At 30.1% G+C, this 14,146-nt stretch overlaps 1 protein-coding gene across 1 annotated transcript in view; it reads left to right on the forward strand.

The window, feature by feature from the left end:
• LOC142324536 (neural cell adhesion molecule 2-like) overlaps window positions 1–14,146 on the forward strand; it is a 1,211,812-nt gene that overhangs the window by 903,414 nt on the left and 294,252 nt on the right. The window contains exon 9 of the mRNA XM_075365375.1: window positions 2,096–2,255. Within this exon, the coding sequence (XP_075221490.1) occupies window positions 2,096–2,255 (160 nt within the window). The remainder of the gene's footprint in view (window positions 1–2,095; window positions 2,256–14,146) is intronic.

Raw genomic sequence — 14,146 nt, forward strand, 5'->3', positions numbered from 1 at the left:
TTTCTTCGGCACATTATTTCCTCTAAATTTACTTCGTTCAATTTACTCAGCGTCATAAAGAAAGCTTTTATGTTTTGCATTAGAAAGTGTTAAATAAGTAAATAGGATACAAATTTTCTTTTACATGATTTTGAAGTTGTTATAAGAACTTTTTTGATCGATTTAATTGTTATATGCCTAATTTTAAGAAACAGTTAAAACAGTAACCAACAACAGACAAAAACAATGTGTGATAAACGTTAAATACGTTTATCACACAATTTTGAGTTTGCAAAATTAGTGAAACAAATTTTTTTTTTTTAATAATAATATGTTGAAAAACGTAGAGTACAGCAGATTAATATACCTTCCATTTCTATGAATAGATAATGTAAGTAATGAAACGCCTATTTGTTTCTTTGGTTTTTAAACTATTTTAAATAAATTTTTATCCATCCTACTTGGTACGCCAAGGTGGTACTATATTTATAATTAGCGCGCTGTATCTTTGTCGATAGGTTTGAAACCCAATAATCCATTTCATAATAACGGTACCAAGGTACTATTACTAAGGTACTATTAATAATAGTACTATTTTACTCACGGAAAATTTTCTGTACCCCCAAAGAAATTTTAACTTATTACTAAACTTTTTTAAATTTTCTGATAATTTTCCATACTTTTGGAATTTTCTTTTTTTAAATATTTTTCCATACTTCCTTGTAAGGAAGTAAAATTATGTAATATATGATATGGAAGTAAAATATGATATATACTGCAACTTTTTCATGAAATGTATGTTCCTTTAGCACGTTACAAACTTCTATTGCCAAGTCGGGATATGTTATTTTAGAGTCCTAGAACAAAATGGTGGTTCCGAAAACAACTCGATCCCCCCCTCCCCCCCGAGGGGAGAAGATCCCACCACACAGCGTGTCTGGTCGCTACAACACCCCTCCGTTCCTTGCCAGTTGTGGCTTTCACTGAGGAGGTAATTAATTTGTTTTGTTAGGAGGTGTCTTCGGAGGTTCCGAAGATAGTACTGATAAGATATAACTAAAACGTAACTTATCCATCTGAATTTTGTAAAATCAGTAAACAGAAAGATGGTCGTTACAACTGAGCCAATACTCAAAACTGTTTTCTATTAAATTTTTTGCAGTTCTTTTTTACAATTTTTTTTCCAAAGTGTTTGAGAAGGAATTATTTAACCTTACCGACATATTAACCATCACGAGTTTTTTTAAATTTATTATTCGTTGAAAATGATACTAAAAATATGAAGAATTAGATTACAAAACTGACAATTTTGAAAAATGTGGGATGAATTCAGGCAATAAGCTAAATGAAAATGATATGTTGAATTTCTTTACAGAAGCAGCTGGATAAATGAAAAATGCCCTATTATGCCCGTATTAATATACTTCTGGAAGTAGACTAATTACTATCTGTTCTATCCTTTGAAAAAAATATTAATAAAGTCCACTTCATGTTTTTAAAAAAAAACATAATTAATCAGGTCAGTGTCACTCTGTTAATACTTCATTCCTGTAATGTGGAAATTAATTATAGTAAAAATAAGGATAGTTAAATGTAGATTTCCATAATTGATGTTATAATTAATTTAAGTGAACGCGATAACCTGGGTTTATGTTTAAAGGATCTATGCGTCAACTGCAGCAGCATTGTAATTTTTTTTCCACCTTATATTAGCTTATTCGTGCAAACAGCTCAAATTGGTGTAAGAGTTTTAGTTTTCCTGCATAAAATTTGAATTAATGATTGTGTTTTTATTTGTATAAATGATGCAAATTTGTGTGTAGTGTGAGTAAAAATGAGTGTTGCAAATAAGAAAATGAATAAGAAATTTAAATTTATTAAATATTTGTGTCAGTCAGGTGATGTAAGATATTTTTTATTCATGAATTCGCAGTTGAGTGTATGAACAGTAAAATTACTCCCTAAAATATGTACTAACAGTAGTAGGGAGGGAAAAAAGTGAATACTGTGCCAACATTGATAAGAATGTTGTATTCATAAGTTATCATTTAATTATGTTGACAAGAAATGGAGCGTGTCATTATGTTACACTAAAAAATGTAATTTGTATTTTCAGGGAAAAACTCTGTATAATAATGGAAGCGCTGGTCTTATTGTTGGTAACCACAGTCTTGTTATTCAGAACGTATCCCGCAGTGCTGCAGGAATGTATTCTTGTATTGCAAGTAATCAAGAAGGAGACGGACAAAGCGATCCGCTGTATTTGGACGTTAAATGTAAGTTGAAAATATTTTTTTTTTCATTTTATGAAATAAAATAATAATATCACTGTTGATACACATTTTATAATATTTATTCAATCGCCGCCATAACTTCTATTTAATTTCTTAAAATATTTAAAGTTTTACGAAAAAACGTCGTGTGAAAAGTCCTTTTTACACGACTGCCCAAAAAGGAGTTTAGTGTATTTACAGTGTATGAATGTATGTTTGTTCCACCGTAGCAACTAAACGGCTGAACCTATTTGGATTCCCGCGTTGGAATCCTTACGTTACCATAGGCTATATAAATATGTGTATGTTATATATTTTTATAAATATATATATATATATATATTTATAAAAATGTAGGTAGTACTGAAGATTTGCCGGTTGAAATACAAACTTTAATGAATTGAATTAATGAACTGTGAAATGTGAGCCTCTATCACTGTGCGAGCTGGGTGTAAACTGAATGATTCAAATCAATCAAAAGAATAATATTGCAAGAATAATATCGTTAAATTTATGTTAAATAAAATAAAATATAAATATTTAAATGAATTTAATAACTTTTTGTTTCATCATAATGGGCTTCCGTGGAAACTAAATGTGAGACTGAGTGGTGAGTTGATTATTCAAGCATCTTGTGCGAGGCTAAACCAATAATGACCAAATAGTAATAAACGGAGTGCCCCTAGGGTGCTGTTTTGAGATGTGCAATAGGGTACTCTTATATTATCTCTGCAAAATATCGTCCGATTTTCAAAATTCAAACTCGGTACTTGTTAGTAGGTTGAAGGCTTTTTCATGCACCAGTTACCTTCTCGATTTAACAGATCACGGTTATCAGGAAATTTTATTATATCTTCGCAACCAATCTTCCAATTTGAAATATTCAAACGAGGTCTTTTGCTAGTATAATACAAAATAAGATGGAACTAAAGTAGAACAAAAATTAACTGACATACTCAGAAATTGACAGTATTTACGCGATTACCCAAAAAGGAATGTATTGTATTTAGGATGTATTTGTTCTACCGTAGCAGCTCAACGGCTGAACCAATTTATATATAAAACCCCATGTTAGAAACCTTACGTAATAGAGTGTCATAGGCTAAATGTATAAATAAATATGTTTAAATAAATTTAAAACTCTGAAACAAATTAATGACCAATAATGACCAAGATGAGACCTATGTACAGACCTATGTACAAGATTGTCACCCTAACGCTCTTTTATTTTATTAGTAATTATCTTACAATAAAGAGCAATTTTTTTTTTGTCAGTCGTGTTTTATAATTTTTAATAATCTCTTGTTTCCGTCACGTACTCTTTTTCCACAATTTATTAAAAGTGTAAAAATTCTAATTTATTTCATAAATGTTTATTAGCATAAGTAATTATTCATCAAAAATTTAGTCCGGAATATTACTTCTGAATTTTAATAAATTTTGTTTTAATGTATTTAGAAATGTATTTAATTTTATCTGTATTATTAATAATGATCTGTAGTGTATAAAAGAAATTTTTTTCTGTCTCACCAAACTGTTAGACGTTTTATACTGATTTCAGAATAAACAAATAATTTTTTTTGGCATCTTTTTAATTTTATATGACAAAATTATTTGAAGTTTTATAAAATTGGAATTTTCTGTGGTGAATTTATAAATATCCTACCCTAACTAAAGGGCATTTGTATGAATGTCTGTCTGGGTGTGTCCGTCCCTTTAGCCTACTACCGGAATGTACTGATCACTAGCGGAAAATCCTGATTCGTTAGTACATGTCCCGTAGTGGTCAGCTATATACTTGTTATATTATTATTTATCGACATATCGCATATATGTCGATATATATGAGAAATATATATTAATAATATATTTTTTTTTTATTTATGTGATTGTTTTTCTTCATAAAATAATGAACTATAACCAAAAGGTAGGCACCGGAATACACGGATCACAGCGGAAAGTCCCGATTCATTAGTCAACATTTCTAGAGTTCAATTTCTAATTTAACTTTCGTTATACCAATTTTCATCATACAAAAAAAAATATTTTTACATAAGAGGTAATCAATTTTGGACACCTAATAACCCAATTCCGAGACGTCGCCCGCCAAGGCAGCCTGTCGGAGGGTCTAGTTGCGGAGGGCGTTCCTACGGCACGCCTCTGCAGCTAGTATATATATATATATATATATGTGTGTGTGTGTGTGTGTGTATATATATATATTAATACATTTTAAATATATAATATAAAATTATAAACAATTTTTAAACTGAACGAAATCTTAACAAAGTTTTCTATTGATAGAGTAGGTCAAGCGTCAAGTTTTACGTAATAGAATGATTTAAACGAAATAGTGTACATTCATTTTCTTTTGATGTTCACTATCTGTCCCAATATGTTGTAAAGATAACACAGGTGTAAGATAATTATGGAACTAGAGACACCAATCACAGTTTCTTTCTTCGAAATAATCCTTTTCACTGTGCAATTCCAGAAAGGAGTAAATCTAACCCTTGTAAGGGCACAATATCAATTTCATTTCGGTGGGCTTGCTGATGTAAATCAGTAAAGAAGGAACCGGGGATCACTTCACTGTTCATTTTTCTTATTAAGCCTAGCGTTGGATGTTAATTCTTCTTCAGAATGGTTGTACTATTTTCGGGATTGACATATGTGTGAAATTTATTGACAAATTTTTTTTCAGTTATTTTATTCAACAGATAAAACAATTTCTGTATAATAAACTCAAAAGTCATAACTTCTTTGCGGTTAGACTGTTGAACCGACACTGCACAGAAGAACAATTTTACTTTAAAGAAATAAATAATAAATATGTATTTCACAGTAAAGTACACTTACTTAAGAGAAAATTTCTAGATTTAAAGCTATTATTTTTTTTTTAAAGTTTTATGTACAGAGAAGACTATTTAAATGAAAATATGAGAGAAACTTCCCACTCTATCAAAAGCAATTTTTAAATTAAAAATTAATTGGCGGTAATGTCAAATATAAAAGTCGCGTTACGAAACTTCAAGCTTTTATATTTATCAATTTTGGAGGTAAGAGTATTAACGAAAATATTTTACCTTCCTCACTTTTTGAAATATTTATCAAATTAAAATTTTAGCGCACCTTTTAATCACATTTTACACCATTAGCGAACTCTTAATTTACAAAATCAGCAAGTATCATCTGCGGTTGAAATTCGTATACTTTAAATATTTAGAAAAGGGAGAGGTACTCTCTGAAGAGTATTAATTTTATTATTTTTTTGCAAATACTACTTATTAACTGTAATAAACATTGATTGGAATTCATCCACTTTAAATATTTAAGTGAAGAGGTGATTTTTAAACAATGAGGGAACGAGTAAAAAAAAAAAATATATTTTTCGGTAATTTTTTTTAAGTAATCACGAATCCTACCTTCGTATACGCCCAACCCTATATATATATCCAACTCTATATATATATATATATATATATATATATATATATATATATATATATATTTTTTAAATCTTGTTGAATGAATGCCTCATGTATAGAAGTCATCCTACAACATTTCAAATCCGACGACATCCAATTTCTGAGCGAAATAGGAACACGCTCATACACAGAGTTTTAAGTGTAACATAGTGTCAGTATGCTACTATTTTGGGAATTCTATTATATTTTGTGTTGATATTTTGTCTACATTGATATACTCGTATATCTATGGTTTATTTTATTACGTTGAAAAGAAATACGTTTTGAAAAAATTAAACAGAATCTTTTAAAATAATATTTTGTTAGTATTTTTTATTTTTCATAACTATTTATTATTTATCTTTTATTACGATTATTTACTGTTTAACAAACTTGGAAAGGATATGTATTAATTAATTAATTAATGTTATTTAGTAGAACCATTTTTTCATCTTAATTTCTTTCAATTTATATAATTTCAATCTGTATACCCTACCTAGCTGAAACAGTGTTTAAATTTTTTTTTTTTTTCATATTAGAAAAGACGTGTTAATCTGTTAATTTATAATAAGAGTATATGCCCCTACTTTTTTTATGGTTACTAGAAAAAAGGAGAGCCTGAGGCCCAAAGCGAAAATTTTATATGGTTTATGTTTCATTACACATGGATCTTGTTAAATGTTTTTGCCAACTGTAACTAAATAACGTTAATGAATTTTGCATAATAACAACAACAAAAAATTAAAAATTCTGAATATTTTTAACTGTTTCTTGATTTGTGATTTTTTAACACAGCTCTAACCCTCAAAACACAAATAATTCGTTTTTATCCTCAAAACACAAATAAAATTTTAGATAAATCGTTCGTATAAAGAAATATAAATCGTTCGAACGAATGAATTGTTCGATAAATATAAATCGTTCGTGCGCTGCGCACAGCTGCCCGCGCACCAAGTGGTTCGCTCTGCGCCAATAGCAGGTAAAATAAAAATGTGAGCACATACATCAAACAAACAAACAAACCCACGGATCATCCATTTTTATTGGAAAGAATGTCAAATATAAAGCACCTGGTTAACGTGGCACTCAGTATTACTTTCCATGAGAGTATTGTTGTTCCTGTATAATCATTCTCTGTGGAAATCGTCTGTTTTTACTATTATCGTGGTATCCGTGAAATTTGATGTCATTATTGTTTCATTTACCGGAGAGTATAAACAAAATTAAAATATATGTACATTACTAATTTAACATTATACTTTGGTTAACATCAGAATTTAATCTACAATAAAATTGGAAACTTCAGTTCGAAATAAATGATTAGAAAGATATCATTTTAAGATTTTGTAATGGGAATTCAAGTTAATTTTAAACGTATAGAGTAAAATTATGTACTAAATTTTATAAAAACTGGATTAATACATAACTGAATATTAACATATCACTAAATATTTCTTACATTTTGATGAGGTTGATACTGGGACATACAACAAGTTATTAGCTCAATGATAAAGACTACAGAAAACCACTTCACTCTTCAATTTCACTATTTAGCTTTGCGTGGAATCTTCTTATTTTTAAGCTGGTTTGTTCGATATTAAGTATAACAAGTGGCTCATGTCAGATAGCCCTACAATCTTTACTAATGTGGAAAGTAAGTTCATGTTACATGATTGTGTTTATTTAGTTTTAAAATTATATCTCTTCCATTTGGTGGGAAGACTCTGCCTGGAAGAAGACTTATCTGGGAAGACTCTGTTTGGTATGGAAGCTTAATTCTGAAAACATAATGTAACATCCGCCGCTAGCTAGACCAGTTAAGCAGTTAAACCAGTTAAAACAGTAAAACTCTAACAGTGGTAAGCAACGTTTTTTCGTAACGTTTTGACGTAATTGGTAGAAGAATGATTACCTCTATGAAATATTTTCATCAAAAACAAATATGGGAGAAACTATGCCTGGATATTTTACTTAGTCAATTTTTCCTATATAATATTTTTTAACCGTATTATTAATCCATTTCATTTTCTTTTTAATCGCTCTACAGAATAATGTTTAAATTTATTTGTTTTTTTCATTAAAAAATTACATGATACTTTTTTCTTATTATTATTAATCTTGAAATTTCAAAATATCCATACATTAGTCTAAATATGGAGTTGTGTTACCAAAAGTTATATTAATACAACCGTGAACTTATTGCCACTATAAAAACTTACAGCCATTAAAACTTTCTTGTTTAAAATAGAAGTTTTTAATGCTATAACCAATATAAAAGTTACTTTTGATGCGGATTTTACGATGTATCTTTCATATCATAGCCTCTATATAAACTTACAATAATGTTTCTATATTACTGTCCTTGAATTTAGCACATTTGAGGTATTTACTGTAAACAGTATTTTCCTTAATATTATTATAATTCCTTTTTGTTTTTATATTACTTTAGTAGAAAGTTAGTAAATTACTATAAAATAGCGTGTTGATTATCAATATAAATTTCGCCTATTTATAACTGAATTTTCAGCTTTTTTTATATCAACATAAAGATAATTGAATTTATAATATAATTTAACGGAAAGTGTAAGTGAATTACCTATATCTTTTAAACGTATATTTCACAGTCTATTTTAATTAAATGTAGTTCTGCATGGTAAAGTATTCAAACAGTAGAAGGAATTTAAATTGAACAGCAAAAAATTAAAAGATTAAACTTTTATGATTTTTAAATTTGCTCAGTTTTGTAAATCTGATATATGAAAAAATAACGACTAATAATAAATCATACAAAAATAGATTGAATGAAACAGTAAGATATAACATCGTGTCATTTTTCTAGCCTTTTTGTATAACTTTGCTTTGAATATAGCATCAATACTGTGGCGAGAGTTCGATCGTTGATTTTTATGACCGCAACGAATTATTCCAGTTATCTATGATAATTTTCATCAGTCACTCACTAAACATCTGGAGAAATTACGCGGACTGAGCTCAAAGACAGTTTCCACAAGGCTGGGTAGGCTGAGAAGCTCTCAGCGCTTGGCCACGCGGTGACGACCCGATTTGACACCTATGGATTTCTTCTTTGTGACTCCGTAAAACACATCGTATACAAAAAATATCTAGTCACTCGACTACCTGCGCCATAGAATAAGAGTAGAAACGGAAGCGATTTTTGCAGCCAGGCTGGCCAGTGTGGTATAAGGTGGATTATCGGTTTGACATCTAAAGGCTGTAAATATGGTATTCATATTGAGTTATATTAAATGGTTAACTTTTAATGTTATAGATCACATTCATTTTCACGCACATTGAGCCGTGAGCCGGGAGGACGTTCGCCGGGCGAACTGGGATTCTGCTTGACACAATTCCTGACCGGGCATGGGGTCTTTTGTTCATACCTGTGAGGACGAAGAAGAGCCGAATACCCCTTCTGCTCCTACTGTCAGGAGTTAGACACGCCGGAACACGTGATATTCCAATGCCCACGGTGGGGCGATGAACGCCGCGACAGTGCTGCCCTAACTGGGCATTCCGAGGTGGGGACCATCGTTGGTAAGATGTTACGCAGTTCGGTGTACTTCGACAATGTGACGGGTTTTGTGTCGGGAATACTGCAAACGAAATATCGGGAAGCAAGAGAGGTGAGGGACAGCTCTGTACGAAGCGGCCGTTCATCCGTGCTTGCATGGGTGGGCCGTGGTGATGAAGTGCGGGGACTATCGAGCCCCTAAGCTAAAATACTGAGTCCCGGCGGGGCCGTCCCTTCGGGGGTGTCCCCATTAGAGGTAAATCACAAAGGATCGAGTCCCAGTTGCTGGGTGATGGTGGGTGGGAACGGCATAGCCGGGTCTGGCGTTTCCCTTATCTGACTGCTAGAGGCGAAGGCACCTCCCGGAACCGTGTTAGTGCTTAATTGGAGTCTGGTTCCGGGGGCCAGGGTTTAAAAAAATCACATTCACTTCTAATTCCCTACATATTAAAGTAAATTTAATTTAAAACTGTGGAATTTTTTTCCGAGACCGTAGCAGAAACATCGTGTGTTATAGATACATTACTGATAACTAGTATCTTTGCAACTTTAAAATATACTGTTTGTAACGGGTAGATGAATTTCAGTACATCTAATGATGATGTAATAATAATAACTATAGCATTATTAACACGAAATTATTTAATTCGTAAAGTTATATGAGAAAACGTGAATTGGTGTACCATCGCGTGAAAGTTACCAACAACTCTGATCGACCACATTAGAAAAATCTGGTTGTTGAACAGTAAGTGATGAGCGGAAACATACGCAAAAATTAGTAAAAAAATCTGTTTCAAGCTGTTTTTTCATTAAATCACTTTAAAAAAAATTAAGTAAAAGAAATTTTATTTTTCAAAGAACTGTTATATTTTATCCTAAGGTTTATCGTCAGATTTTTCTAATAGAATATTGATGAAGGTAGTACAAAATTCACATTTCTACTTAATTTCTGTGTAGAAAATTGTAAGAGTATCGTAATTCATCAGTCATTTTATCCCCTTTTTTCTGTTTGAGGATTGAATTTTTTAAAAACTGTAATCAATTACTTAGAACATAACAGTAATCCAAATTCAATTGATTAGGATAATCAGTTTAGTGTAATATATTATATTATAGTATAGTATATTACATTCACAATATTAATAATATTATGCTACATGATTAATTTCTTCTTTTTTTAATCTTACTTCTGTCCTTATTTTTGATTACAAATGCAGATGATGTTTTCATTGTAGTAATATTCTGATTAAGCAACAATACACATTTCAAATATTTTGATCAATATTGTTATAGGATTTCAGATATTTTACTTTTTGTTTGCTTCTTATCACGTTTAATGAAATGTAACATTACATTACATTAACATTACATTATCTTGTCTGCAGTCTTTCTATCTCACATACACTGTCACTCTCTCTTACTCCATCTCTCTCTCTCTCACTCACTCTCTCTCTCTCTCTTTCTCTATATATATATATATATATATTTGGTTTTTTTTAATTTTAAAATATAATATTCTCCATTAAATTTAAAAATAGGATTATATTTTGGATAAATTTTATTACTCATAAAAGTGAATTAATTCATAATTCGTAATTAAATTTAACAGTTTAGTTATTGTTTAAGAATTTAATTTTTTTTTATATAAAAAAAAGAAAAGGAAAACGCACCCAAATTCCTTTAAACATTAACACTAAGGGAAATTTTGTATAGTCTACTTTGTTTATAGCCTTAGTTTAGCGCGTTAGATAGTAATTAGTACAGGAATGTCATAATGCGACGCTTGTATCTTAAGTACCGAAAATTTTAAAGTCATTAATCAAAATAGAATTTAGATATCTGTACACTTGATTTCCTTACATTATAAAAACTATCTTTAAGAGAAAACGAATTAAAAAGAAACACAAAAATTACACACACATATATATATATATATATATATATATACTGAATACAAAAAAAATTATTGAATATTTATCTGCAAAAGTAATTATAACCAACAATATAAAATAGCGTTTATTCAAAATTAGAACTTTCAATCAGAATAAATTGAAAAAGAAAAAAGATTATAATATAAAAACTGAAGAAAAAATTCAAACCAATAATATGCAGATGCGTGTAATAGAGTTCAGAGTTCCATTATGGTAATGAATGATGGATAGTAGTGATGAAACAAAAGGCTGAAATAAAAACCTTTATGTTTTATTTATTTTAGATAATAGTTTGAAGAAGGGATTTTTAAATTTATTTATAACTGAAATTTATTTATAACTTGTACTGCTTTTCGTGGGGTTTGCAATATACAAATTAAATTTACCTTTAAAACATAATATAAAAGTTTAATAACTGAGAAAACCATTAATTTACAACTTTAAATTACGTGTATTTTTTACTTTCGTAATTCATTAAAAAACTGTTTAAGTAATTTGATTATGTGAAGAAATAAATACAATTCCCAGATGGTTAAAACGTACCCTGCTTAAAACTTGGCAAGAAAGAAATTGCATGGCCTCCAAATTTTTAGATGTAATTTTTCTTTTATGAATATAGTATCCAAATATAGGAAATTATTTTTTTTTCTAAATATATAAAGGAAAAGGAAAAATGTGGTTTCATAGAAAATATATTTTCAAATAGTAATGTTTTTTTTTCAATTTTGCCGCTCTGAATGTTTTATTTCAATGTACACGTTTGTTTTTCTGATCTTTACTGTTAGGATTATTTTTTTTGGTTACTGGGGCGCGTAATGAAAATTCATGTTTCATCTTTTATTATAAAACCTCGAAGAAACCCAGCATATAAATAAGTTTAAACCCTCTCGAGAAGCGGTCAGTCAAATTTGTTTTTAATTGTCTGAGTGAGAGAGTGTTAGTGTATGTTTTCATTAGAAGCTTATTAAATTTTGAAATCAGTTTCTTTGTTTTAAGTAAATCGAGAGGACGTTGAGTAAATTGAATTGTAGGACAAATTGTTGTTGCGATCAACAATGACAGTTGTCGTTGATTAGCATATTATTTTTGGTATTTAATGACTCAATCAATTAGTGATCTGAGTGTATATGCAATTAATTATAATAGTTGAAGGTTGTAAGTTATGGTAAGTGGTCGTGGTTGGAAGAAGCAATATGAAGGCGATAGCAGGTTGTGTAATACACTAATGTCTATCGAGGCATTTTCATCGATGCCAACCTGACAGAGACCAAACTGATGACTGTTTTGTGTTATAAAGTTAAGAGGATCTAAAAGACGACCTTCGGTATAGCGATCAGGATTAGGAACGGAGAGGGTGATTTGGTGACCGGGCATGCCACAGGGTGTCTTTCCCTGTGGGAGTCAGGATGTTAACTAGGCATCCATCGAGCAAAAATATTTTCCATACAAAATCTGATTTAAAATATAGTGAATACTTTATCAAGATGGATGCAATGCCAAAAATTAAGCACATCTTCAATCGGTGAACATTTAATTCGTCGGCATTGTGGAAGTATGTAACAATTTCGTCGATCGTAGTGGTTTTGGGCGTCTCGTGAGCTAACTTCAATAGATGGACGAACGCGTATAAATTCGCAACCCTTTTTTACTCCCTTGTACGAAGTAAAGGAAGTATTATTATCATCTCGAAAAATTTCGGTTTTTAGTTCTCTACGGAAATATCATTTTGATCATCCTTCAATCCATTTTGACAGTTTCGGCGTGATGTATGTACGTACGTACTTATGAATCTCGCATAACTCAAAAACGGTTAGCTGTAGGATGTTAAAATTTTCGATTTAGGACTGTTGTAACATCTAGTTGTGCACCTCTGTTTTGATTGCAATCGACTGAACCAAAAGTGTCCAAAATAGCCCAAAGGTCAAAAAATAATTGGAATTTTTCTTGACGGCAGTAATAATTCCTCATTGAGAGCGTTTCAACGATATATATCATAAGTGATGCTTATATTCATTGGTTCCAGAGTTATAGCCAAATTAAATAATTGGATCTTAGAAGGTGAAAGCACATCGGTTCAAATCAGACTTCATCCCTTTTTTTTACTTAAATATATTGATTTTTTAATAATTATTAACCCTTGATTGTAAAAAAAAAATATACGATAAATAATAATTCAATAATAAGAAAAAAATATATATATATCAGGAGTTATTAATGAAATACAATTTTACGTACATTACATTTTAAAAAAAAAATGTGTGTATGTAATTTAATAGGCGTTCAATGAAGTTATGCGGTGCTTACATAAGACATTTTTAATGTGGAAAAAAAATGGGAGGATTCCTTTAAAGTAGAATGTAACAGGTCGAAGTTTATTTTTATCCATTTTTCAGAAAACTTCACAACTTATTTGTTTTATTCAATCGTCACAAACAAGCTACTAAACGCACGCATCTTATATCTTTCAGCACGCTATCTAAAGGATAATACTTGACAAATATTATGGTTATTTGGTCATACTTACGCTATCTTTGTGTCAGGCCGCAGCCCTAATATACATGTATATATATTATATTTATAAATAAATGAACTTGAGACAAACTGTGAAATTCCTTATTTTTTGAAATTAAAGTATGATACATCTAATAATAAATTTAAATAAAATTTGCCATCAATAAAGAGGAAGATTACGGATAATATTGCTATCATTAGCTACACTTACGAGAATATTTAGTGACAGTTTATGATAACAATTATCATACGATCCTCCTACATTCCTGAGTCACTCAGTGTGGTTATTTTATTGCTGTCTGTTAATTTAGTGTTGTAACTGATTTATTTTTATTTTTCGCTCGGTTCATTGAACATTTTTTTGAACAGATGAATATATATTTTATTGAGTGATAATTCTCTGTAGCTCTTCGTAACATCGAAAGATTAATAACTAATTGAAGAAAAATTATA

This window comes from Lycorma delicatula, chromosome 5 (assembly GCF_047948215.1).
Source record: "Lycorma delicatula isolate Av1 chromosome 5, ASM4794821v1, whole genome shotgun sequence".
Lineage (NCBI taxonomy): Eukaryota > Metazoa > Arthropoda > Insecta > Hemiptera > Fulgoridae > Lycorma > Lycorma delicatula.